This window comes from Tenrec ecaudatus, chromosome 8 (assembly GCF_050624435.1).
Source record: "Tenrec ecaudatus isolate mTenEca1 chromosome 8, mTenEca1.hap1, whole genome shotgun sequence".
Lineage (NCBI taxonomy): Eukaryota > Metazoa > Chordata > Mammalia > Afrosoricida > Tenrecidae > Tenrec > Tenrec ecaudatus.
The window spans coordinates 102,404,285-102,428,936 of record NC_134537.1 but is presented as its reverse complement, the minus strand read 5'-3'; the positions used below and the strand labels follow the sequence as shown (position 1 = coordinate 102,428,936).

The 24,652-nt window shown below is 40.4% G+C and overlaps 1 protein-coding gene across 1 annotated transcript in view; it reads left to right on the top strand.

Moving 5' to 3' along the window:
* Window positions 1-24,652, top strand: part of KCNU1 (potassium calcium-activated channel subfamily U member 1) — a 225,699-nt gene that overhangs the window by 180,229 nt on the left and 20,818 nt on the right. The window contains exons 21-23 of the mRNA XM_075557227.1: window positions 2,110-2,331; window positions 3,735-3,921; window positions 19,674-19,748. Coding sequence (XP_075413342.1) covers window positions 2,110-2,331; window positions 3,735-3,921; window positions 19,674-19,748 — 484 coding nt within the window. The remainder of the gene's footprint in view (window positions 1-2,109; window positions 2,332-3,734; window positions 3,922-19,673; window positions 19,749-24,652) is intronic.

Genomic DNA, 24,652 nt, shown 5'->3' with positions numbered 1-24,652 from the left:
GTCTTATTCTGAACTAAGCAAAATAAACATCCGTTCAGCAGGAACCCAAACATGTTTTCAGGGGAAAGTCAATCTATGGAAATGTTGAGAAGTTGATTACAGATTCACGCATCCCCAAAACCTGGGAATGGAAACAATAGGACTTTTATTGGGTCATAGTTACGATGCACACAGTTAAATATGCCCTTTATGATTCTCGATGTGAGATGTAATTCCAATTATGACAGTTTAGATGGTCTTCCAGTCTTAGGAATTCTAAGGCTTTTCAGATTGGCCACCCTAGGAAGAGATTTCCAGATTGCAATACCCGGGAAAACTTTGAAATTGGCTTAATTGGCCTTAGGGTCAAATGACAGTAGTAAATTTAAGTTACTTTGAATAAAGAGTGCATGTTCCCTTTGCCCCCAAAGTCACCATCCTTCTCAGCTGGGAGATAGCTCGAAGCCACAGTGTCTTGGAGAAATTGCCTCTTTAACTGCCCCTTTCATGCTTGATGCTGTGCACCTTGTCACTAGTATTTAGTGCTTCTCCGAAGAGCTATTGTTGGACATTAGGCATGTTACATTAAATGCCGTTAGAGACATTATTACTTAAGTTAAAAATTATTGGATGAGCTGGAGAAAATAATTTAATAGATTTGGTGAAGATTCAAATCACTCTCTACGAAAGCTCTCCAGACAAGTAGCATTATTTCTCCTAATAGGAAGAAACCCTTTGGAAAGAGAGTATTTCCCCATCTGCGTGCATTCTAATTTGACTGACTCTAATTACTTAGATGTCAGCTCTTACTTATCTATCCTGTTAGATTTCACTAACCTCCTCTCTGAGAAGCTGGTCTTTTAACCCAGTGAAGGATGAACTTAAGGAAAAATGAAAGTTCCATTTGAGACCCGAATCTTCTTTTGCCCAGGATTGTGACATACACTCACACATGAAGGGCTTTTCAAAATAGATCTCTGGCTATTTACCAGTTTTCAAGTGTCATGCTTTGAAAGTCGAAGAGCTTTGATAAGATTCAGAACTGATTAATAGTTGTTAAACGACTTAAATAAGTTGAGCTTTTAATTTTCCATATTTACTCAATGTCACAACAAAATTAACTTGTATTATGTTTTGTTTTTAACCTTTAAAAGTGTAAATAAGTTGAAGGTCAGAGCAATGACATAATTTGCTGAGCATCATGAAAGTAACAGTTGACTGAACCAGAAGGCAAAACTAATTCTTCTCACTTGAACTCCTTTGCTTATTCTATTATACCTCAGGTCCAGAAGAGGAGAATGGCTTATTCCCTTAAGTGAAACTAAAGCAGGCTTCAGAAAATTTTCATCAAAAAAATTTCTTTATATTATAATCATGAGTACATATGAACATTGACAGTGCCTAATCTGATCAGGTCATCTGTATTATTTTGTTTTCAACCTACAGATGTAGAGGAAATGTTCAAAATTGTTAATACTGATAACAGTATGAAATAGAGTCAAGCAAAGGGGTCAATCAAAATTTTTTATAACTTTCCATTTCTTTCTGGCACTTTGCATAATGAGTATCTTTGACTGGAGTCTATGGAGTTAATTCAGAGTAAGGGGTTGACCCATAAGACATTGTCAGTATTCCACCATTTTTGATCCCCAAACTGCAATTTCATTTGATTCAAATTTTTGTATGAAAAACCACTGAAACATGAACTATGTAGCCCAACTTGATGCCTAGTGCTCAAAGCCTAGTTTAGGATTATAATGTAGGATGTCTACTATTTTCACTGAATCTTATTAGAGTACATAAGACTAAAAACATATATGGAAAATCAGAGCTATTTTCCTCATTCAGTCTACTGCTGTAACACTCTAATGATATTAATTTGAGTATTAATTGAAGAAATTAATAACTTTCAATAAAATGGGAAAAGACAGACGCCACTAGCAGGCTTATTCATCCCACTTATGCGTAAGTTTTACTTCTATAATATACTTGCAAAATTATAGTGGATTTACAAAGGTGCTGCATGTAGATGCATCCAGAAAGGTAGCACTTGGGGGAGGGGAGTACCCTCCTGGAGATGCTCTCATTGTGTTCCGAAAATTCCCTGACTCTGACATGCTTACGCTTTAGAAACGATCCGACAAGAAAAGTGAATTTCGCAATCACGTTGTCGCGTGTGTCTTTGGTGATGCACACTCAACCCTGATGGGGCTTCGGAACTTTGTGATGCCACTGAGAGCCAGCAACTACACCCTGAAGGAACTCAAGGACATTGTGTTCATTGGGTCGCTGGATTACCTACAGAGAGAATGGCGATTCCTCCGGAACTTCCCCCAGATATACATTTTGCCCGTAAGTGTCCCGTGAGAGATAGTGAATCCTTGGCATGATAATAATATCAACACTAGTAATAGTAGCAGTAATAATAGCTTGCAGTTATATAGTGCTTGCTGCGTGCCAGAGACTATTCTAAACATTTTATACATATTAACTCATTGACTCCTCAAAATAACACTTTTGAGTTATTACATTCAAGCCCCAACCAAACAAACTGCTATTGAATCAATGACGACTCAGAGTGAACTCCACCCGTAGGTTGCAGAGAGGACACCTGTTCATGGGAGCGAAAAGCCCACTCTTTCTTGCACGGAGCTGCTGGTGGCTTCAAACTGCTGACCATGTAGATCTCCGCCCAACAAGTAACCACTACTCCACCAGGGCTCCTTATCACATTGAAGATGATAAAATCTAGGGATGGAGAGAGCAAATATCTTGCACAGATAGTGAGTAAGGAATCAAGGTTTCAGTCCATATATTGTAGGTCGTGAATCAGAACTACTCCATGTGCTATGACCTTTCTACAAATGTGAGTTTCTTCTGACAGTTTTTCTGATTTCATGGAAAACTTAGGCTAATTCTGATTACCTTTGGTGCCCTCTCTCATTTTTTCTGATGGAGAACACATGCTGCCCGATGTATGAAGAGGAAGAATTAGAGTTACGCTGTTGAGAAATAGATTGATTGTGCTTACCTGGTGTTATAATAGTTCTATTTGTAGTAAATCTTCATCAGACTTCAGCCCACCCAACGCCAATCCCTTGAGTGAAATCCCGTGTGTGCACTGTGAGATACACAAAAGTGCGTCTTTGCCGTTATACACGTCCCTACCTCCACTCCCTTGCTTCAGTCCAGAGCACAGTGTGCTAAAGAAAGTGATCCGCAGTCTCCAGATCCAGTTAGTATTAGGCATGAACAATTTCAGAATCCAAGTTTCCTCACATTGGGACCGTGTCCATCACAATTTCTTCCCCAAAGGAAGGAAGCGACTGCCATTATGCTAATTAATCCAGAAAATGAAATCAGTGTGAGCCAGAAACAAAAGTATGAGGATTACTCAAAGTCGTTTAGATACATGCCCTCCTCTTTCCTTGAATTGCTTCCTCACCACCGTCATTGTCATCCATCTCTCTTCTCCCACTCGGTAATCCCACTGGGCCTACGAGCCTCCTTTGATTCAGACAGACTTGTCCTAGGAAAGGTCCTGTAAAACCTACTCAAACTAAGATATTAATAATTGATAACACCAAATGTCTCAGGCATCGGGAAACTAAGTTTTACAACAAATCAGCGGGGACTGGTGCGATCTGAGGCGGAGACCCTATCACTCACAAGCAGAGCACCCAAAAAAGCCAGGATGTAACATCTTTGCCTCTGCTAAGTGCTATCTCTCCTCTTTCTCAACTTTCTCTTATTAGGGCTCTGCACTCTATTCAGGTGACCTCCACGCAGCCAACGTGCAGGAATGCTCCATGTGTGCTGTCTTGTCCCCACCCTACAAGCATTCACTCAGCCAGATGCCAGTGGACACGGAAACCATCATGGCTACCCTGAACATCGGAGCCCTACGGATAAGCTGCTGTGCCCCAGCGCCCTCCATGATCCGTAAGAACAAGACAGAGCTTGGGGAAATGGAATGAGGCAGGAGAATGACTTCTTTTGCAAGCATTTACATTATGGGAAGAAAGAAAGGCTGAGGCAGATATCCTTAAGATCCCTTCCAACTCTTAAGTGTTCTGTACTAGGAAGAGCCTTCCAGTCTAATCTGGAATTCTAAGTCAAGTGAAAAACTCTATCCATCTTCTAAATGGAATGCACATGCTATTGCTTTAGCATTTAAGGAAAATCATAGTACAGGGAGAATTATTGTTATTGTTGCTATTAATCACACGAACGTAGCCAGTGGTATTATCATTGTAATTATACTACTACAACTATTATTAATCAATACTTATTGAATCATAAACATGTCCAAGTTTCTATTCCTGACTTTATGGTTGAGAGGATAAAGTATAATTCTCTTCCAGTTTTCAAAGCGCTGAAATATACATGTTTTGAGGAAATTATAATCGAGGCCCCTCCTAATGTTCTGTAAGATCCCAATATGTTTTAGCTTTAGATTGGAAAGGGCTTACGAGAAAGAAGCAGAAAGCAATCAGGACAGAAGTCATGCCTTCTGGACATTTATGCTTCTCTTAGTGCCTAGCACAACTAGTGCGCCACTTAACCCAAACCAAACCAAGCCTGATGGGTCAAGTCTATTCCGACTCATGGCGACCATGTGTGCCAGACTAGAACTGTCCCATGGGATGTTCTTGCCGACAATTCACCTGGCAGCCGAGTGTCATGTCTTTCTTCTGTAACACCACTAGTGGGTTCAAATCACCAATTTTAGGTTAGTAGTCAAGTCCAAACTGTCAGCACCACCCACGGACCTAGTATCTCTACCAACACCCGTGATCCTGACTCATTACCACACTATAGGACACTAGAGGTTCTACGCTGTCATTTTTTGGAATTAGACTCTCATGAGATTTTTCCCAACCACCGAACTTTTGGTAAGAAGTCAAATGCTTAAGCTGCTGCACCACTAGAAAACAAAAAATTAAACTAAGCGCCATCAAGTAGATTCCAACTCACAGTGACCTTCCAAGACAGGGTAGAGCTGCCCCTGTGAGTTTCCAAGACTAACTCTTTTATGGGAGTAGAACACCTCATATTTGTCCGATGGAGTTATGAGTGGTTTCAAACGGATGACCTTGCAGTTAGCAGCCCAACTCATAACCCACCATGCCTCTGAGGCTCCTCTAGAAAGTTCCTAAAATTGCCTATTGAACGGGGCACATTTTCTGCACATGACCTTTTAAAATTATTAAAGAGCAAAGCTGGCACTTTGAGGACTGAGTTTTGTCTGCATGAAGCTATGGCATTCTTAATTGGCTTATGAGCATGGACAAGCTGGACAGTAAATAAGGAAGTTACAGAAGAATTGACCCGCTGGAACTATGAACAAATCTGTCTCAGAAGTTAGATGCTCCTGAGAAAGGAGGGTGGTGCAACCTAGGCTCAAGCACTGTGGCCATGTGAGCAGTCCCTGGAGAAGGCCAGCATGGTTAGAGGTCGGTGAGAGATGATGGCCCTCAGTAAGGAATGGCCGTGTGAGCTGCAACAATGGGCCCGAACACAACAGCTGCGAGGATGGGGCTGAAATGGACGATGTTGCATTCTGTTGTAATGTTGCCATGATTCAGTACCAACTGGAAGGCACCTAAGAACAACTGAATTGAAATAAATGTGCCAATGAGCCAGACTCTGAAGGAATTTTCACGTATGTCACTATAGCTCCAAATATACCTGGAATAAACTTCCGCTACAAATTTGTACTTTGGGATTTACATCAAAGAAGAAAAGGCGTATGTATTAATCTGTGTTTAAAATTGAATGCTATGTACTCAGCTTAATGACCAAAATTTAAACTCAATGCCTTGGAGTCTATTCTGACTCACAGCACCCCTGTCGGCCAAGGTTGAACTGCCCATGGGCTCCGTTGCTGTAAGTCGTTAGAGGAGCAGAACTCCTTGTCTTTCTCCCACAAAGCTGCTGGCGGACTCAAAGTGAATTTGAGGTCATCACCCGATGCAGGAAGCACTGCACCACCAAGCTCCCACTCAACTTAATAGGGAGGTACATTTACTGAATATATCTTTATCTAAATAGATGTTCATTCACAAAATAAAAGCAAACAATGAATGAAATCCCCTACATCTGGCCATTTCTCTTGAGGGTAAATTGATCTTCTGCTTTGGTCTTTGGCCAGAGATTACTGACCACAGCGATTGCACTTTAGATGATGCTTGGACAGAACAAAGGAGTTTCATGTGAGGTTTTCTGTGATCACAGCTGTGGATAAAAAATATTCACGAGTCAGATTGGGAAACTGAAAATTGTCCCTCTCTGAATTGAGGCACTCTTACTAGGTGAGGAAAATATAAAGTTCTTGAGACAGGACTACACCAATGAGCTTGTCTCACCTTTGCTGGGTGAACTGAGCCAGCTACTCGACACACCTTAACTAGACAAGGAAACCTCAAATCAGCACCTGCTGTTGCAAGAGTGTTTGAAAAACAGAACTAATAACAAAGCACTTTGTGAATAGCAAGGTGTGATAAAAAGCCATACTCAGGAGGCATGAGCTGTTCCTTTGCTAAGCAAATCTGAAAATCTATAGATGTGCTATTGTGTTCAGCCTCATAAATCCTTAGCTTAGCAATTAGGACCATACCTGTTTCCACAGAAATGCCTATATTTCCCCAAGAATTTTTTTTAGATTCCCACAATCGTTGTGTGTACTTGCACACAGATATGTGTGCGCATACTTACAGCTCTTAGTAATTGGATAGCGAAGAAATGATCAATGAGCATGTCAATACTATCAATGTACAGATAAACATGCTCACTGAAAATGAACCAGGAATATACTAGTTGGCAACACAAGCCATACAGTTACATAGTTAATGCTTGGATAAACTATTCTATTATTTTTAAAATCTCATTATTATTTTAATATCACCTTTTATACAGGTTGAACAATATAAACATATTACCTTAATTCCAGTTTCCTATATATCTAGTGATATTCATGCTCTTATTTGTTTACTAATTCATTCAAAAACAAAAACATAAAAATGTCTAGTTATGGGTTAGAATTTGGCCATAAAAACATGATTGGTAGAAAAGGATCGAAGTAAGAACAAGCAAAGCTGCCTTGGAAATGTACAGCCAGAAGGCTCCTTGGAATCGAAGATAGAAAGCCTGTATCTCATGTACTTTGGCCATGTTGTCAGGGAGACCACTTCCTAGAAGAGGATGTCATGCATCATACAGTGGAGAAGAGGCAGCATACCATGCAGATCTTTGACAAGATGGACTGACATGGTGACTGCAAAGACAGGCTTGAATGTGACAGTCATTGTGGGGGTGGTTCAGGGCTGGTCTGTGTGCTGTTCTTTTAAACGTGGGGCCTCCATGAGTTGAACCCAACTCAAAGGTGCTACCTATCTAGATTGTCTTTCGAGTTGTCATGCTCAATTGGATCTCTTATAGATAGTTTTTCAAAAGACTAATGCTCAAGGCAGGGTCTGTTTTGTCTTGTTTTGAGTTACTTAAGTTAAACTATTGTTTGGTTTTAAGAAGATTTCAAGGGGTGTTTTGGGTTTTTTTCTTTTGTTTTTCAATGTGATTGGTACTTCATCCACATATCAGACAATTTAATAGTTCAATCATATCAAGAGGAGTTAAACAATCATTACCACAATCAACATTTTGCTCTTCTTTGCACTCATTGTTTTAGAGTAATTTTTTTTTATTCAGGCAAAAATATGCTCCACAGAACATTCGCCAGTGCAACAAATTCTGCATGTAGAATCACGCGCTATTAAGCACACACTGTGTATTGTGGAACGTCTTTAATACCCTTTTGCACCTCTGCTAACATAAACTCAATCCTCCCAGGGCCCAGATGCTTCCTTTCACCCAGGGCAACCACTGGTCAACTTTGGATTCCTTTTTTTTTTTTAGTAGTGTTCTTTATTTAAAATTCACATGTCATACACTTCCATAGTTAAGTCACTTTTAAGGATATATATATATATATATATATATATATATATATATATATATATATATATATAATCACAATCAGTTCTAGTGCTCCACCCCCCGCCTTTCCCGTTCATTATTTGCTTTCCAACTCCCCTCGCCCTCCCTACCCCAGCCCCCAACAAAGCATTGCATTAGTTATCATCTCTGTGTGTCCACTCCTTCGATGCTTCGCAAACTGGGAAGTGCAACAGAAACAACAAAAACAAAATGAAACAGAAAGAAGAACAAATAACAACAAAGATAACAATTAAAATGAAAAATTAGAAAGAAAAGACTATCAGCAATATTTTACAAGTCAGAGAAGACATTTCGGTGGTAGAACAAGCGAGAAATATTTAAAAGTAGAACAAATTCAGATTGGGTCAAGAAGGAGATCAACTGACCAAGTATGGTATTATACATAATACAATGCACTAAAATAGAATTTAATATAATCTGTCTGGTAGAGCTTTCGGGTCTCTCACCTGTGGCTCTAAGGAACCTGCGAGAAGATTAATCTGATTAGAAACTCCACAGATGGATTTGTGGCTCCCAGGGTCCTCCGTGGCCTTCTATGAATTGAGTGTTCACAATAAAGCTCTGATACGTTTTCCTTCATCATATTTGGACTTTGTTATCATCTTTGGATCACATAGGCTGGTGTGCTTCTTTGATGTGGACTTACTTTACTCTCAGTTAGGTGGCTGCTTGTTTGGATGCAAGTATTTAAGACCCCAGACACTATTACAATTGATAGCCAGACACCGTCTGCTTTCTTCACCAGACTCTGCTGTAGCACCCTTATCTTCAGTGATCCATTCATGAAGGCACATTTTTAGCAGAGCCATGTTATAAGAACTAACTGTTCTTGGATGGTGGCTAAAATTAAGTGGAAGCCCAGAATCCATTTGTTTGTCCACAGGTAATGAATGATTCTGCTTTACTTTAGCAGTCATACTGACAAAAACAAGAGCAAACACCAACAAGAACAGCAACAACAAAATAAAAACAAACAAAAATACCAAAAAACATGACAAACATAAAAGGAAAACATTGTCAGTCATGCCCTTAGGATATAAAGGGACTACATTGATAGCATCAATAATTTACCCAGTGAAACAGAATTTAAGATAGTTGTGATGATAGAAGGTGTTTACATGAGTATAGTACAGGTATACTGCATTCCATAAGCAGTTGCTTTGTACAATTTGAATTCTTAAATGAAATTATTGAGCTCTGTTTGCATTGAGCATGGTTGTTGGTGCTAGGAGAATTTTTCCTGTAATATCCCTTACAAGGGCAGATTTTTGCCTATCAGATTAATATCTGTTATTGATGTAAAGCGAGCATTAACTTACTAAATATATGGTGATACTGTGTCCTCTTTCACTGGATACTCACTAAGCCAGGGGTCCCATCCAAATCTTAGGCTTTAGATGAGCTTGGAAGGGATAGGTTTCACTGTTTTGGATGATGGAGGTGGTCAAGTAGGGGTGGGGAGTAGGGTCTCTAACTACCACCTACCTAGGTGGTCTCGGAGGGAAGGATGAAGCAATAGCCTATTCAGAGGGCAGGCTGCTTATCTAAGTGGCTTAAGGTGCTAACCAGGACCTTGTTTCCTGGGACAGTTTTCAAATTTCTCCTTTAATCCAGAACCTCAGCCAGGAGTGCCCTCTGGGTTCTGGGTCTTATGGTCCTTGTCTCATGCACAAACTCCCTGCCTGTGCTATGCAAAACCATTGGTGCACTTTCACCCCTAGGTCCAGTGGACACCTGTCCCGGAACCCCTCCCCCATCCCACCCCCAAGGATGTGTCCTGTTTGTAGGCTATTTGGAGGCTAGGGGTTTAAACCCTGGGGCTTGACTAAAGTGCTCTGTCTGTGAGTTTAGCTGTCTCTTAGGGTTCCACAGTTTTACATTTATTATTATGTTAATACCTTGCTAATGGGTCAGGTGAGTGTTGTCTGAGACTGGGCATGCTTTCCTGTGACATAAAGTGGGCTTGTGCAGAGCTCTCCCCTGGGACAGGGGATTAGTTCTACTGAGTGGGGCTGGGGTTCCCACAACTTGTGTGGAGGGTTAGCTGAGTCACTACTTATACCCGCTCCATGCTGCCCTGTAGTTTTCCTCTGTTGGCTCAGTAGACTGCCTTATCCCTTATATGGAGAGGTAAGGCTGCAAGAGGGTCAGAACCGAATTCCCCGTAGCTTGGGGGTAGACCCAAGCCTATTTGTGCTTTTAGCTGCCCCAGCTGGTCAACCACCGTGACTGTTGGTCAACCACCTAGGCTGTCCGGCTTGTGCTGATGGCTGAGGACCAAAGGGAGTCTGTGTGTGGCTGTAGATGTTCTTTTTCTATCATGAATGTGTGTCTACTTACCTTTATGCTGAGAATCCTACTGTCTGAAAACATCGGCTACCTCCCTCTGCATCCCCTCTGTGCTGGTCTCTGCGGAGTCCTTCCTGTGCGTGCTCCTTGGTCCCCATCTTGACACAATGCCCCTCAAGGAATACTTTCGGATTAAGGTTTTAATGATTCTCTCTGGGCAACAGTTTCTGGAATTTATTCACTCTTCTTGGCTGTAGGAAATCTGGAGTCCATGAGAATTAGGAATTCTGTTCTGTATCTCAGTCCTTTTGATCGGGGTTATTCTATGGGATCTTGAATCAAAATGTCCAGGAATAATATCTGGACCCCATCCAGTCAGCTTTTCTGATCTTATGGCAAAGGTGACAGCTGTTCATGAACACCAATTACCACAAATTCCACATTCTCCTCCCATTCCTTTCTCTTCCCATGCCTCTGTTGTTCCAGGGCACCAGACCAATGGTTAGGTCATGTTTGCCAGGGTGCAAGACCCTGGGCATTCTACATCAAACTAGGAGGGAGAGCAGAGGCACTGGGTAGGTTGTTAGGCCACCTGAGATGTCCTATGAAACCATGACCCCAAATCTCCAAACCAAGGAACTTAACCCCAGGAGGTTTTTTACTGTACTTCAGCCGGCTCCACAGCTACTCTTGGCTTGTTTGTTTTTGTTGTCATAAATATATCTAATCCACACTTTTATAAAATTAAACATTTTATAGATATACAACTTATTGACAGCATTTACAATTGTGCAAACTTACCCTTAATCAATATAATGTTTGTATCACTGTTAACCCCATCCTACACCTTTTCTACCATCTCTATCCTCTAGCTGTCTTTGGTTCTTCAGATAGATAGATAGATAGATAGATAGATAGATAGATAGATAGATAGATACACACACACAAATACTCAGAGTTATAGAGTTACACAAGCTGGTTATCTGATGATTGACTTATTTTTCTCTCCATTTCTCCTACACCAGTGTATGCATGTCCTACATTTTGTTTATTTATTCACCAATTGGTGGGAATTAAACTTTTCTGATCTTTTGGTTATTGTGAACAATTCTAAAATGAGTCTTATGTTTTAGTCTCTGCTTTCAAGTCTTTTTGAATATGATGGGGCTTCAAAAGTTCATGCAAATTAAAAAAAAGTGTAGATAAAGTTCTTACATTTGAGAGACCTCATAAAAATGAGTGGGATTGCTGGGTTTTACATAGTTCTAATTTTAGATTTTTAAGGAACTGCCACACTGTTTTTCACATTGGCTATACCATTTTACATTGACTTAGGGTTCCAATTTTCCTATATCATTGCCACCATTTTATGTGTTTAGTTCTTCGCTGTTTTTCATCCTGGTTGTCTGAGTGAGAGTGATGTGGTATCTATCTCATTGTACTGTTTTGTGTCTTTTTAATGTTTAGAAATGCTGAGCTGCTTTACATATATTTGGTGGCCATTTAAATGTCCTCTTCAGCGAAAGTTTACGCCAGTCCTTTTTCCATTTTATGATCAGATAACTTGCTTTTTACTGCTAATTGGTTGAAGTTTTATATGAGAGAGTCCTAAGAACATCACCACTTCTCACCTGCCAGTTTATCACACTGGGATTGTTTCTGTGTTGCTATGATGCTGGGAGTTACAGTATCTATATTTCATCATACAACAGGGTCTTCCACAGTGGACAGGGTTCAGCAGAACTTCCAGAGTGAGAGTAGGAAGAAGAATCTAATGATATATTTCTTTGAAAAACATTCTTCATGACTAGGAGTTGAGGGCATGCCACCTCCACATCTGGAAGCATGCCCTCCTCACATACATAGGCCAACAGAATATACAGAATGAGACCAGTCCCCCTGCCCCCAGTACCACTCGGCCAGTATAAAATGGGACAACATCTTGTACTTCATGTCCGCCTCAGCCAGTAAAGCATGCTGGTGCCCTGTTGGATACTGCCTCTTTGAGCAGCAGGAGTGTGACCCAGGCATGTTGCTCCCTATTTTCTCTTTTTTTTCCTTTTCCCCTCCCTTGTTGCTTCTGTCTTTATTTCTTTTACTTTCATCTCTTTTTATTCTATTCTTCTTTATCTTATTCCTCTAATATTCCCATATTCTTTTTATTCAGTTTTCTTTTCTTTAATTTTTTGTTCTTTTGTGTTTTCTCTTTCTTTGAAGTTCTCATTCCCTTGTATTTTTACTTACCCGTTTCTTTTTTGAGGATCTAGGGTTTTTTGCCTCTTATTTTTTAAAATTTATATAACTGTTACTGTTATTTCTCTCTTGATTGTATTTTTTCTTTTGTCCCTGCCCATGGGATACAGCAATAAAGCCCATACTAATCAGTCACACCCACACCTCCTGTATCACACTAGTGCTCCTACATCTTTCATAGACCATGCTAAAAGATTCAATGCAGAAAACCCAGCAAATGAACTGGGCTTGTTTGAAAACTCACCTGTTGCAGATTTAAGGAACTGACATACACCCTTGGACTTAAGGATGAAATGACCTATTAATATGATAAGATTAGGGAATTAGTGATCATTGTATGTTGGTTCAGATCTCTTGCTTTGAGGATGCCCAATGGATGGTGACCTAAGATTACCATATATTTGCCATATCAATGAGCCCTTGCTTTCCTGTGACATGTATTAATCTGGTAATCATGATTAATCTGGTAAATCTTTGTGAATGAGTTTTATTGAAAGAGTAAGGAAGTAGATTTGAATTAATGGAAGATAGAATTGGTGGAATTGAAGATAAAGCACTCAAATGAGGAATAAATGGGGAAAGAAGGGGAAGATTCTAAGAATTGTATAGCTCAGCATCAAGAAAAATAACATGTGTGTTAAGAATTCTATAGCCAGAGAGATAGGAAAGAAAAGAAGAAGAAAAAGACAAGGAGGAAGAGAATGAGCATGAGGAAGAGGAGGAAAGAAGTCAGCACATATTTTTGGGGAAGAAAATTATTTGATATCATGAAAGTTAAGCTATATATTCAAGAATGTCAACAAAACTTAAATAAGATGGGCCCAAAAAATGATCACCAAAGCATATCACAAGCAAACATTTCAAAGCCAAACAAAAAAAGTATAGAAGCAGTCCAAGGAAAGCAGTGTGATATGCACAAAAGAGAACCAGTGAGACTGTACTCTCATTTACAGGTAGAAACCATGCAGGCTGGAAGGAGATGAGATGACATGCTGAGAGTTTATGGAAAAATGGAATCAAAAGATAATGACATTTTTTCATGAATGTTTGGAAGACCCTCCTCTAAAACTCTAAAAGAAATGAATAATTATATATCCAAAAATTATCTGTGAACTACAACAGCAAAATTAAAACATTTCAAAATAAACAGAAAGGAAAGGGTTTGTGACAATCAGACCAATTAACAAGCAGTACTAGAGGCATTGTTCAAACAGAGGAACATCAATGTACAACCTGAGATAAAAACATGCAAAAATCAGATAGAGACCAATCCAGAAACACAAGCTGATACCAAGGGCTCAAGTAGAAACTATTTTGGAAATCATGATCGTGACATATGTACAAATATATTTAATTCAATTGATGTATGGAATGTTATAAGAGCTGTAAGAACCCCCAATAAAAATATTTTTAAAATTGAAAAACAAAGTAAACTTTTAATAATGTATAGAACTAGAAAGAATCTCAACAAGACACAAGAAATAAATAATCAATCAACATGACCTCATAGACATACACTGAACACTTCCTCCAACAGCTAATGACACTGAGCATTTTTGTTATGCATTTTTATGTCTTCTTTGGTGAAACGTCTCATCAAGTCCTCTGCCCATTTTATGATTTGGTTATTTGTCATTTTGAAGACATATAAATTATATATATAATACACAGTTATTTTATATATACAGTTATGTTATTAGAGTCTTTTAATTGCTAGTATTTCACTTTTATTTTTGTTAAAGTCTTTTGATAAACAGACACTTTAATTTTGATGTCCCATTTATTTAATTTGTCTTTTTCTGTTTATGCTTTTATTATTGTTATTATATTAGAGCATCCACTTTTGAAAATGAAACCTGACAGGATGGACCCTGTACATTCTAAGAATTTCATGGTTTTATTCTTCATAAAGTAATCCTGATTCTACTTTGAGTTTGTTTTGTGTATGGTAGGAAACCTGAGCATAACACCTCACTCAGAAACTCCAGAAATCACTTCAGGTAGAGAGTGTCATAGTGGTTAAAATTGAGCTCCTAACTGCAAAGTCAGCAAGGTCAGCAATTTGACCCCACAGCCACCCTGAGAGAGAAAGATGGGACTTCCTACTCCCACAAAGAGTGACGGTCTTGGAAACCCACAGGGACAGTGCTACCATGTCCTGCAGGGTCACTGTGAGTTGGCATCAACTCAATGGCAATGATGTCCGTTAGCTTTTTGCCTGCAGTTTGTACCTAGAAATTTCCCATCCTGTGAATCCTCTTATGTTCGCTCCAGTTTACATGACTATTTCTCTTGTACCTTATTTAATATGTGGCATTTGAAATACCTACTTACAAGAATCGAAAGGTTGAATAAGGAATTGTGAACTTTTGTCAAGAGGGAGAAACAAGGTCTTCTACAGTGCGCTACAAAATTAGACTGATGAGAATGTTTCTTTCTCCTCCCTTCCCCCCACCTTAGACCAAAGGTTCCATTTTGACCCCCAGAGATAATTTGATAATATCTGGAGATATTTCTTGTTGCTACAATTATTGGTATCTAGTGTACAGAGGGCAAGGATTTTGCCAATCATCATTCAGTAGACAGGACAAGCTCACAAGAAAAGAAAGATCCAGTCTAAAATGCCAGTAGTATTGAGAGATCTTGCTCAAGTACACCTTGTGGGTCTTCTGTGGGATTGATGGATTTTCTACATCCTCTTGGTCACAATGAGCTACCTATTAAGTTACACAGTGTTTCTTCAAGAGATATTCAAAGTTGTGGGCATCAGAATGAAGAATCGCCGAGCGATAAGTAAGAACAGCAGGGTTCCTGGACATCTTCACACAAAATTTTAGGTTTTTCAATAATGCTCTAATTATTGCCTTGTCAAGTGGCAAGGAGAACAGGTTGGCAAACATAGGTACTGAACTAAATAATCTGTGGCATAATCTAAACATATAACGGTAATTAAGTCTGACAACTTAATATGCTACTGAAATTTAAATGTACAGTAGTAATCTACAATTAAGCAATCTCTTGTAATAGCACCCTGCCAGCCTGGAAGATTTCAGGTATAGTGCTGTGTACTATTAGGAAGTGAAAATATTGACATTAGTAAAATGTAGCAGGGCTATGATCTGACATATGCTCAGATTAACCATTGCTCCATAAAGAAAGATGGAGATAAGACAGACGTGCAGCGTTGTCCTTCAGACGGTGTTAGAAGCAGATATTTAAGCAGATGCTGCAGCCAACACAGATGTATCTGCAGCCAGTGAGAACATTTGTCTCTGAAAAATACTGCTCCAAGCTTTTCATTAGCAGCGAAACTGAAATTCCGAGCAGGATTTTCTCGGAGAGACAGGAGTTGGTTCTCCTAGCAGTCTGTGGTACTGTTGATAGTCTTCACCAGACCAGAATTGAAGAACCTCCATTTTTCTGTGGTCTTCTTCTGCGTTGCCCAGCTCTCCCATGCAAATAAGGCAAATGAAAAGACCAAGGCTTGGGGCCAAGGGTAGCTTTGTCCTCAAAGCAACTTGCTTTGCATTTTAACACTTGAAGTAGATTTTGTGCTTCTGATTAGCCAAATGCAATGCAGTGTTTCCGTTTTTTGACTACTGCTTCCATGAGGATTGATTGTAGGCAAAAATGAGATTCTTGACAACGTCACTATTTTCTCCCTTCATCATAGTGTTGTCTATGGGCTGCTTTGTGAGGATTTTTGTTTTCTTTACATCAAATTATAATCCACATCAACAGCTGGACTCTCTGATCTTTATTTGTAAGTGCTTCAGGTGCTCTTGGCTTTCAGCAAGCCAAGTGTCATCTATACATTGCTGGTTGTTAATGAATCACCCTCCAATCCTGCCCTTTTCTTCCTATAGCACCGTTTCATGGATTGTTTGCTCAGCATACAGACTGAATAAATGTGGTGAGAGGCTATGCAACTCACACATACAAAGGTGAAATAACTATACTTAATTCATAGGCTTGAGGTAATAATTATATCATTCTCCCATTCCTACTGTGCTCATTTTTCATAGAAGCCAGTGGGATCTTTTGTGAATCTCTATCAGATAAAGGAAATGCTCTATTTTAAACCCTATTCTTTGTGTTTTGTTTTATGCTGTCTTGGTTCTAATTCAGAGTGACACTATATGTCCTAGAACTGCCCCCAGGGTTTCTTAGGCTATACGAATTTTAAGAGCAGATTGCCAAGTTAATTCTGACTTGTGGTGACCTTGTAGAACAGGATAGAACTGTCACTGTGAGTTTCTGAGGTTATAAATCTTTACAGGACCAGAAAGCCTCGTCTTCCTTACATAGAGTGGCTACTGAATTTGAACTCCAAACCTTGCAGTTAGCAGTGTGCAGTTAGCACACTGTTAAAGTTTTAAATGTTGTAGCATGTAGCTTTCCCTAAAATTTTTTTTTTTTTTTGGTCCTTGGCCATTCCCCCACCACAATTGATAATTCCTCATCTTTATTCCCTGGTCTGTGTCTCACGTTGTTTACTAACATTGATCACCTCTGTTTTTCTTACAGCCCCCCCCCCGCCCGCCCCCGGCAATTACAAACCTCAGTAAACAAAGATTTTTAAAGGTCTTAGCCTCTTCAAAGGAGTTTTAACTTACAAGTCGAACTTTTCTCTCAACACTTTTATTGGAATATAATTTACATATCATAGAATTCAATAACTCAATCATATCAAGAAGAGTCTTACAATCACCACCACTCTTAGCTTGAGAACTTTTTCTTCCTTCTTGCCCTCACTGTTATTAGCTCCCATTCCCCGCAAACCCCCCTGCTATACTCCCAAGGAACCATTAAGCCAGTTACTGTCTCTGTAGAGTTACCTGTCCTGGATTTCAAATACTGAAAACATTACAAAGCAAAGAAACAAAGAAAACTTACTAACAATAGCAAAGTAAAACAGATAAAAACCTCTATTGAAAAGAAAAGTAGAAAATATTAAAAACTAGAGCAAATTAAAATGAATCATTTGTGAGGTCAAATGATGGGTTGGTAAAGGTTCACTTAACTGCATCCACTTTCCAATTATTTCTGCATGCTACAAGGCCATTCACACCCCATCTGTGATCAGAGGGGGTTCCCAGGGGCTTTCTCCACATGTATTTCTTCACTTTTTTGTTTTTAACTGAAACAGCCTTTAAAAATAGGTCAAAGGGCGATCGAATAATAAGATCTTACATTTTGACCTAACTGCACCGGCCATAATTGACTTCACAATGCTCTCTAACAACAAGGCGATCCACGTCCCTCAATATGAAGGCTTCATCCATGTGCGGAGTCTGCAAATGGACTCGGGGTTCCACTGTCATCCACAGTTTCCTGCAAACCAGGTGTCCACAGTTTAAGCTCTGAAGCTGTTCTCTCCTATAGATTTGGATTATATTATTTACAATCCTTGAATCACACAGACTGGTGTGTTTCATCCGTGTGGACTTAGTTGATACCTCAAACAAGTCGAATTTTAAATTTCATATCCCGCCCTTACCTCTTCTACAGCATTCTCAACAAAGTACAAGAAAAGTTGCCAACAGTTGTAAAGCTTCTTTATTGTTTTTTCTCAATGAGGTCCCTGATTGAGGGGCAGTAACTATTCGTAATCGACCACTGCTATCCTGTTGATTCTGGTTGATAGTGACCCTACAGGACCCCTTACAACTGCCCCCTTTGGGTTTCTTAGGCTGTTCACCGTGATGGGAAAAGACAATATAATTTTTCTCCCAAGGAGAAACTGATGGTTTTGAACTGCTGACCTGTCTGTGAGCAACACAATGAATAACCCCCTTGGACACCAGGGCTCCCGGGGTGTCCTCATCAAATCGGTTGCAATTCATAGTGACCTGCTGTGAACCAGAGCAAAAGGCTTTCAATAGTTTAGAAGTAGATGGCCAGGAATGTGAGGACCATTTAGGGATTCCTTTCAAAGCCTATCGTCTGATTAAGTCATTATTTTTGTTCTTACAGGACATTAAACTTCCCATCGCTCATTTTCCTTTCATTTCTTTGCATTTTCTGGTGTACCCACGTCGTATTGTGCTCCCTTTGGAAACTCTTCGTGGTTCCCGACATTAAAACGCTAAGTTTCAGGTCAATCCTGGATGCTGTTGTTTTTCTCGTTGTTGTGCACACAGCGAATCAGTTCCTACTCAGTGACCTTATGTCCAACAGCTGGACACACTGTCCCACCCTTCACCATCGTCACCGTTGTTCTAACGCTTGAGGCCATCGGTGCAGCTCCTGGGTCAATCCATCTTGTCAAGGGTCTTCCTATGTCTTCTCCTTGGTGTGTTCTTAGTCTGGAAGCTCTGGGAGACCCTACTGGGATTTGAGAAACCAGTGACATAGCTTCCAGCAACACAGATGCCACTACAGTACCACAAATTGACAGACAAGTAATGGCAATCCTAAAGAGTGGGTCTCTTCAATTTGACACGAAAAAAGAGTTGCCGGAAGTGTTGTGTTTTCTGAAGCAAGAGGAAAATCTGCCTACAAACTGAACACAGAGCTCAAGAACCCCATGTTATATTCCTTTCCAGCCCAGTCGTTGGGGAGTTATTACTCCCCGCACATCCCACATAGTGGGAGGTTAACCAGAATGAGTGAACTTTGTCTCACCGAGAAGCAAGCTGCCATGGGTATTGCCTCAGCCCTGAGAGCACAGCAAATAGACAGAAGCTTGCTGGAATGTCTCCAAACATACCGTGGAACAGCCCCACCTATTTATTTACAGCTTTCTAAAAGTTTTATAAACAAATTGACATGGCTTGAGGCAGAGCCTTAAAGAGCCATTACCCAGCATGACTACCCCTTGGAGAATAATCATATTTTAGTTATGATGTCAATAAGCAACTCCTGGGAGAGCTTTGCCTTTTTGTAATTCATTTGAAGTGCCTTATAGAAACTAAACACACACACATGCACCACATGTTTTTCAAAAGAATTTGCTGAGGAGGTCCAAATCCTTTTTTTGTTTCTTCTAAATATAGAAAAGGATTGGGGATTTGTGCATGGGAGTAATATTGCGGAGATAGAGGCCCGAACTCCATGATGTGCTTTTAAATCCTTCTTAAGTTTTACCAGAAAATTTGCATTTCTCATCACTCCCTCTTTGTTGTTGTCCACAGCGGTGTTGGAAAGTAACTTAACTGGAGATCAGAAGAACCTAAAAGAACGAAGAATCCCGATTCTAACTGAACTGAGTAAGTTGTGTCCTCCAAAAAGGAAAAAGAAAAAAAAGAAATTGTGTGGGACATAATTGATGTCCCACGGGTCTCGTTAGACTCATAGTCAAAGGATTGAGGACCCAGAAGGGATCCCAAAGAGAAATGACCTCTTAATGGTTGGTGCCATCTTCTAGTTGATGGTAAATTTGTATGTCTGGATAGAAGAACATCATCTACATTCTCTATTCATCCAATTACTAAGAGAAGTCGACCAGTAATGGAATTCTTTATTGGAAGTTATCTCCCAAAGGAAGGGACATGAATTTGTAGGCTACTGTATTAGAAAGTATTTATTCATGCAACTTTATCTCCCCATCATGGGTCATTAGGTCAGGTACCTGGCTTTCCTTTGTTGTTACCAGGGGTCAGGATTAGGGCAAGGCAAGTGACGCTATAGGGTACAAAATTTAAGGAGGTTTTCACCTGCAGCTTCTTAGTGTGCCAGCTATTTCTCTTAGCTCATCCATACCAGGGTGATAATCTTAAGAAATACAAATACTCCTGAAGAAATAACACAATATTGCTTCTCACTAAAAACTTATAGAAACCAATCTTGCATGGAGCCTTTCTTTATACAAGGGACTCTGGGAGAAGAAAGTAGAGCAGTGAAGGTTAAAGATTGATGTCTCTATGCATTTTAAAGGCTATTGGTGGGACACTAGGTGATATACTGGGATTATAACTGAGAGTATTTAATGAGAAAAAGGAGGACAGGCCAAAGATAGGGTTATGTGCTTCTAACATCTTTTTAACCAATTCAAAGATCATCAAAATTGTGTTGCATATTTAGATTGCATTAGGTAATATAGGCATTTTCATAATATTAACTTTTCCTATCCATGAACAAAGAATATTCTCACATCTGTGTGGGTCTCTTTTGGTTTCCTTTAATAATGTTCTATAGTTTTCTTTGTACTGGTCTCTGTTTCTTTGGTTAAGTTTATTTCTAGGCATATTATGTTTTGTGCAGCTATTGTAAATTTCCGCCCTGCACGGCCCCACCCCCCATCTTTTTCAGAGCTCTCTTCATTGGAATATAAGAATATGATGCTTTATGCTAGTTAATTTTGGATCCTGTTGCCTTACCAAATCTCTCAATTGTTGCCAACAGTCTTCTTGTGGACTCCTTGGAGTTCTCTCTATATAAGATAACATCATCTACAAATAGCAAGAGCTATGCTACTTCTTTTTAAAATTGTATCTCCTTGATTTCTTTGTTTATTGGCTCTAAGTCTTCCAGTGTGATGTTGCATAAGAGGAGTGATAAGGGGCACCCTTGTCTAGTTCCCCTTTTCAGAAAAAAATGGTTTCAGTTTTTTTCCTATTGAGAGTGTTGTTAGACATTGGATTTTCATATATTGTCTTTATTGTATGTATTAACTTCCCCTCTATTCCCATTTTATTGAGTAATTTTACTAGTATTGGATATTGTCCAGTGTGTTTTCTGCATCTATGGACATGAACATCTGGTTTTTGTTATTTTGTCTATGTAGTAGATTGCATTGATTGCTTTGTTTTTTTAATGCTGAACCATCCTTGCATCCCTGGAATGATTCCCACTTGAATGATGAATTTTCTTGATAAGTTGTGGATTCTATACGCCAGAACTTGGCTGAGAATTTTTGCACATCCGTTCATGAAGGATATTGATCTGTTATGCTTTTCTCTTTGTGGGGTCTTTGCTTGGTTTGGGTAACAGGATTATGTTTGCTTCATAGGATGACTTTGGGAGTTTTCTGTCCTCTTCTATATTTGGAATACTGGGTATAGAATTAGTGACAGTTCTTCCCTGAATGTCTAGTGGAGTTTCTCTGTGTAGCCATGTGGTACTGGCTTTTCTTGGTTGGAAGTTTCTTGTTGACATTATCTATTTCTTCCTTTGCTGTAGAATCTGTTCAGGTTTTCCATAACCATTTGCATTAATTGGGTAGTTGATGTACTACTAGGTATTTGTCCATTTGTTCTAGACCATCAAACTTGTTTACGCTCTTTCATAGTACTGTGTTATTATTTGTTTGTTTTCTTTAAATTTGTTGTCACCCTTTTCGTTTCTAACTCTAGATGTTTGCATCTTCTCATTCTTTGTTAACTTCTCCAATGGTTTGTAAATTGTGTTAAGCCTTCCAAAAAATAGTGTTTTGTCTTATAGTCCAGGATTCTATGTGCACATGCGTGCTGCATGGGTGAGATCAGACATGTGTGTGGTGGGGGACAGGGCCGGAGGAGAGGGAACTACATAATAAAGCAAGAAAGGAGAGGGAAAGGAAAACAAAGTTGTGAAAAGTGGAGCTGGGTACCGATTATGTCTGTGCAAAGCTGCCCATGCAATCTGCTGTCCAACAGAATACCCCGAGGTGAGCGAAGTAAGAGGCTCGGCTGGCTGGGTTGCCTCGGCGACCAGGAGAAATAGGCTGCATTGGAAAGGAGCAGAGCTGAGGTCACATAAGTGTCCTGGAGTGTCCCCTTGGGGCTTCGTAGCTCTGCTTTGCTCTAGCTGCTGATCTGGTATGCTCTGTACTTGGTTCGGTCTGTTTTGGGGGGTTCAGACTGTACTGCCTCCCCACCATGTGACCCCAGAAATGTCCTCTGCCACAGTCTGCTCCAGTACGGGGACAGTGTGACATGTGCTGTTGTCAGTTGCCCAGTCTCCTTTGTGTCCCATTAGCTCCTTGCAGGGACATCATCCTCTGGGCCTGGTGTGCCAGCATGGGGTCCAGTCGGGCTCTGTCTTCCTCTTCCTCTTCCTCCCTTCCTGCCTGCCTCCATGTGGGTGAGGCATACTGGCTCCTCTCCCCAACCTGTACGTTCAGCTCTACTTTCCGCCACACCCACTTCCAGGGAGGGGGTCAATTTGGCTCTGTTTGGGGCCAGCCCTGTAGCTTTCTCTTTCCATGCATTCTTCCACGTGGTCATGCTGTCCTCATGGTTTGGTGCATTGTGGTAGGGTCTGCATGCCCACTCCCGATTCTGTGGAGACAAGACCAGTACTCTCCCCCTGGGTGGTCTAGTGCCCTGTTCCCTCTGTCATCATTTCACTCTTGCCACCACCACCACAGCCTTTTTTTATTCCCTCCCTCCTTTCCCCATTTTTGTGTTGGACCAACATGTAACTCCTTGGGTTTGGGCCAACCTCCTCCCGAGTCCCTGTATCTCAACCCAAATGTTATGATACAGGTGGCTTCTCTTCTGTACCTACCGTGCTGATTACACTTACCTCAGGGGATGCATGCTGTACTTCTCCTTTGGTGATTGGCTGACTTTGCTTAGCATAATTTCTTACAACTCTTCCCATGAAAAGACACGTGTTTCATGCGTTCAGCAGTGCATTTTGGTGATGCATAGTACTCCATTGTGTGTATGTGCCAGAATTTACTGATCCACTTGTATACCTATGGAAATTTGGATTGTTTCCAATTCTTGATGATTGCGAATTGCACTTCCATCAACATGGGAGCACATACAACTGCTCGTGGTTTATTTCTTACCTCTTTTGGGTATATGCCCAGTAGAGGGATAGCTGGGTCATAAAGTCGCTCAATTGTCATCTTTTTAAAGTATCGCCAGATTGCTTTCCACAGTGACTGTACAAACTACAAGACCACCAGCAATGCAGGAGAGATCCTATCTCACCACATCCCCTCCAAAATTTGTTGCTCTCTGATTTTCTGATTTGGCCTGGCCTCAAAGGTGTTAGATGGTATCTCGTGGTTGTTTTGATTTGCATTTCTCTGATGGTTAATGATTGGGGGCATTTTCTCATATGTTTTTTGGCCATATGGGTCTTCTCCCTAGTGAAACTTCTTTTCAGTTCTTTTCCCCACTTCTTCAAAGGGTAAACTGTTTTCCTCTTTTTGAAAGCAAGGAGGGGATTGTAGAATTTCACAATGAGCCCTTTGTCTGTTGTGTCATTGCCAAAAATCCTCTCCCAGTCTGTGGGTTGCCTTGGTAAAGTCTTTTGATATACACAGGGGCTTTATCTTTCGTAAATCCCCCTTGTTGCTTTCAGATTTCCCTGTGTGTGTACCCTGCCCTATTGCAGTTAGCCTTTGTATTCCCTGGGCCAAGGTTCTTAGGTTTGTCCTGATTCTTTCATTAATGGCCCTAATGGTTTGGGGTTTCACTTCTAGGTGCATGGGGTGAGGTAGATATCTTGTTTCATTTTTCTACATGTGGATTTCCATGGTTTCCGGTACCACTTGTTCAATGGGGCAATGTCCTCCCACTTGATGCTTTTGGGGCCCTTGTTGAAGATCAGTTGTGTATATGCTGATGGTTTTCTTTCTGGGTTTTCTCTTCTTTTCCATTGGTCTGTGCATCTGTAATAATGCCAGTACCCTGCTGTTTTTACCACTGTGGCTGTGGAGGAGGTCTGATGTGTTCACCCTCCTGACACAATCGCTGAAGACAAAATGGGTGCATAAGCAAATGTGGTGAAGAAGGCGGATGATGTCTGGGTATTAAAGGCTATAGTGTCTGGGGTCTTAAAGGTGTGAAGTTACACAAGCCGCCATTCAGCAGTGAAACAACAAGTCACATGGAAGAAGCACACCACTGGTGCGATCATGAGGAGCCATAGGGCCTTGGTAATAGGCATCAGCAGGCACATAACAAACAAAACCATATTTTGAAAGAAAGCGGGCTGGGGCAGAGATCCAAGGCCCATGTGGAGAGAGTGGAATAATCTCCCCACAGAGGTGCCACAGGGAAGGGCTGACTCACCAGGGTGCAGTAAAGCATCGATGAAACACACTATACTCTGGTTCTTTAAGACTTCCTCACCCACCACCCCCCACCGCCCACTACCATGACCCCAGTGCTGCTTCTCCATTCAGACTAGACCAGAACATGTACACAGGTATAGAAAGGGATGGAAGTTCAGG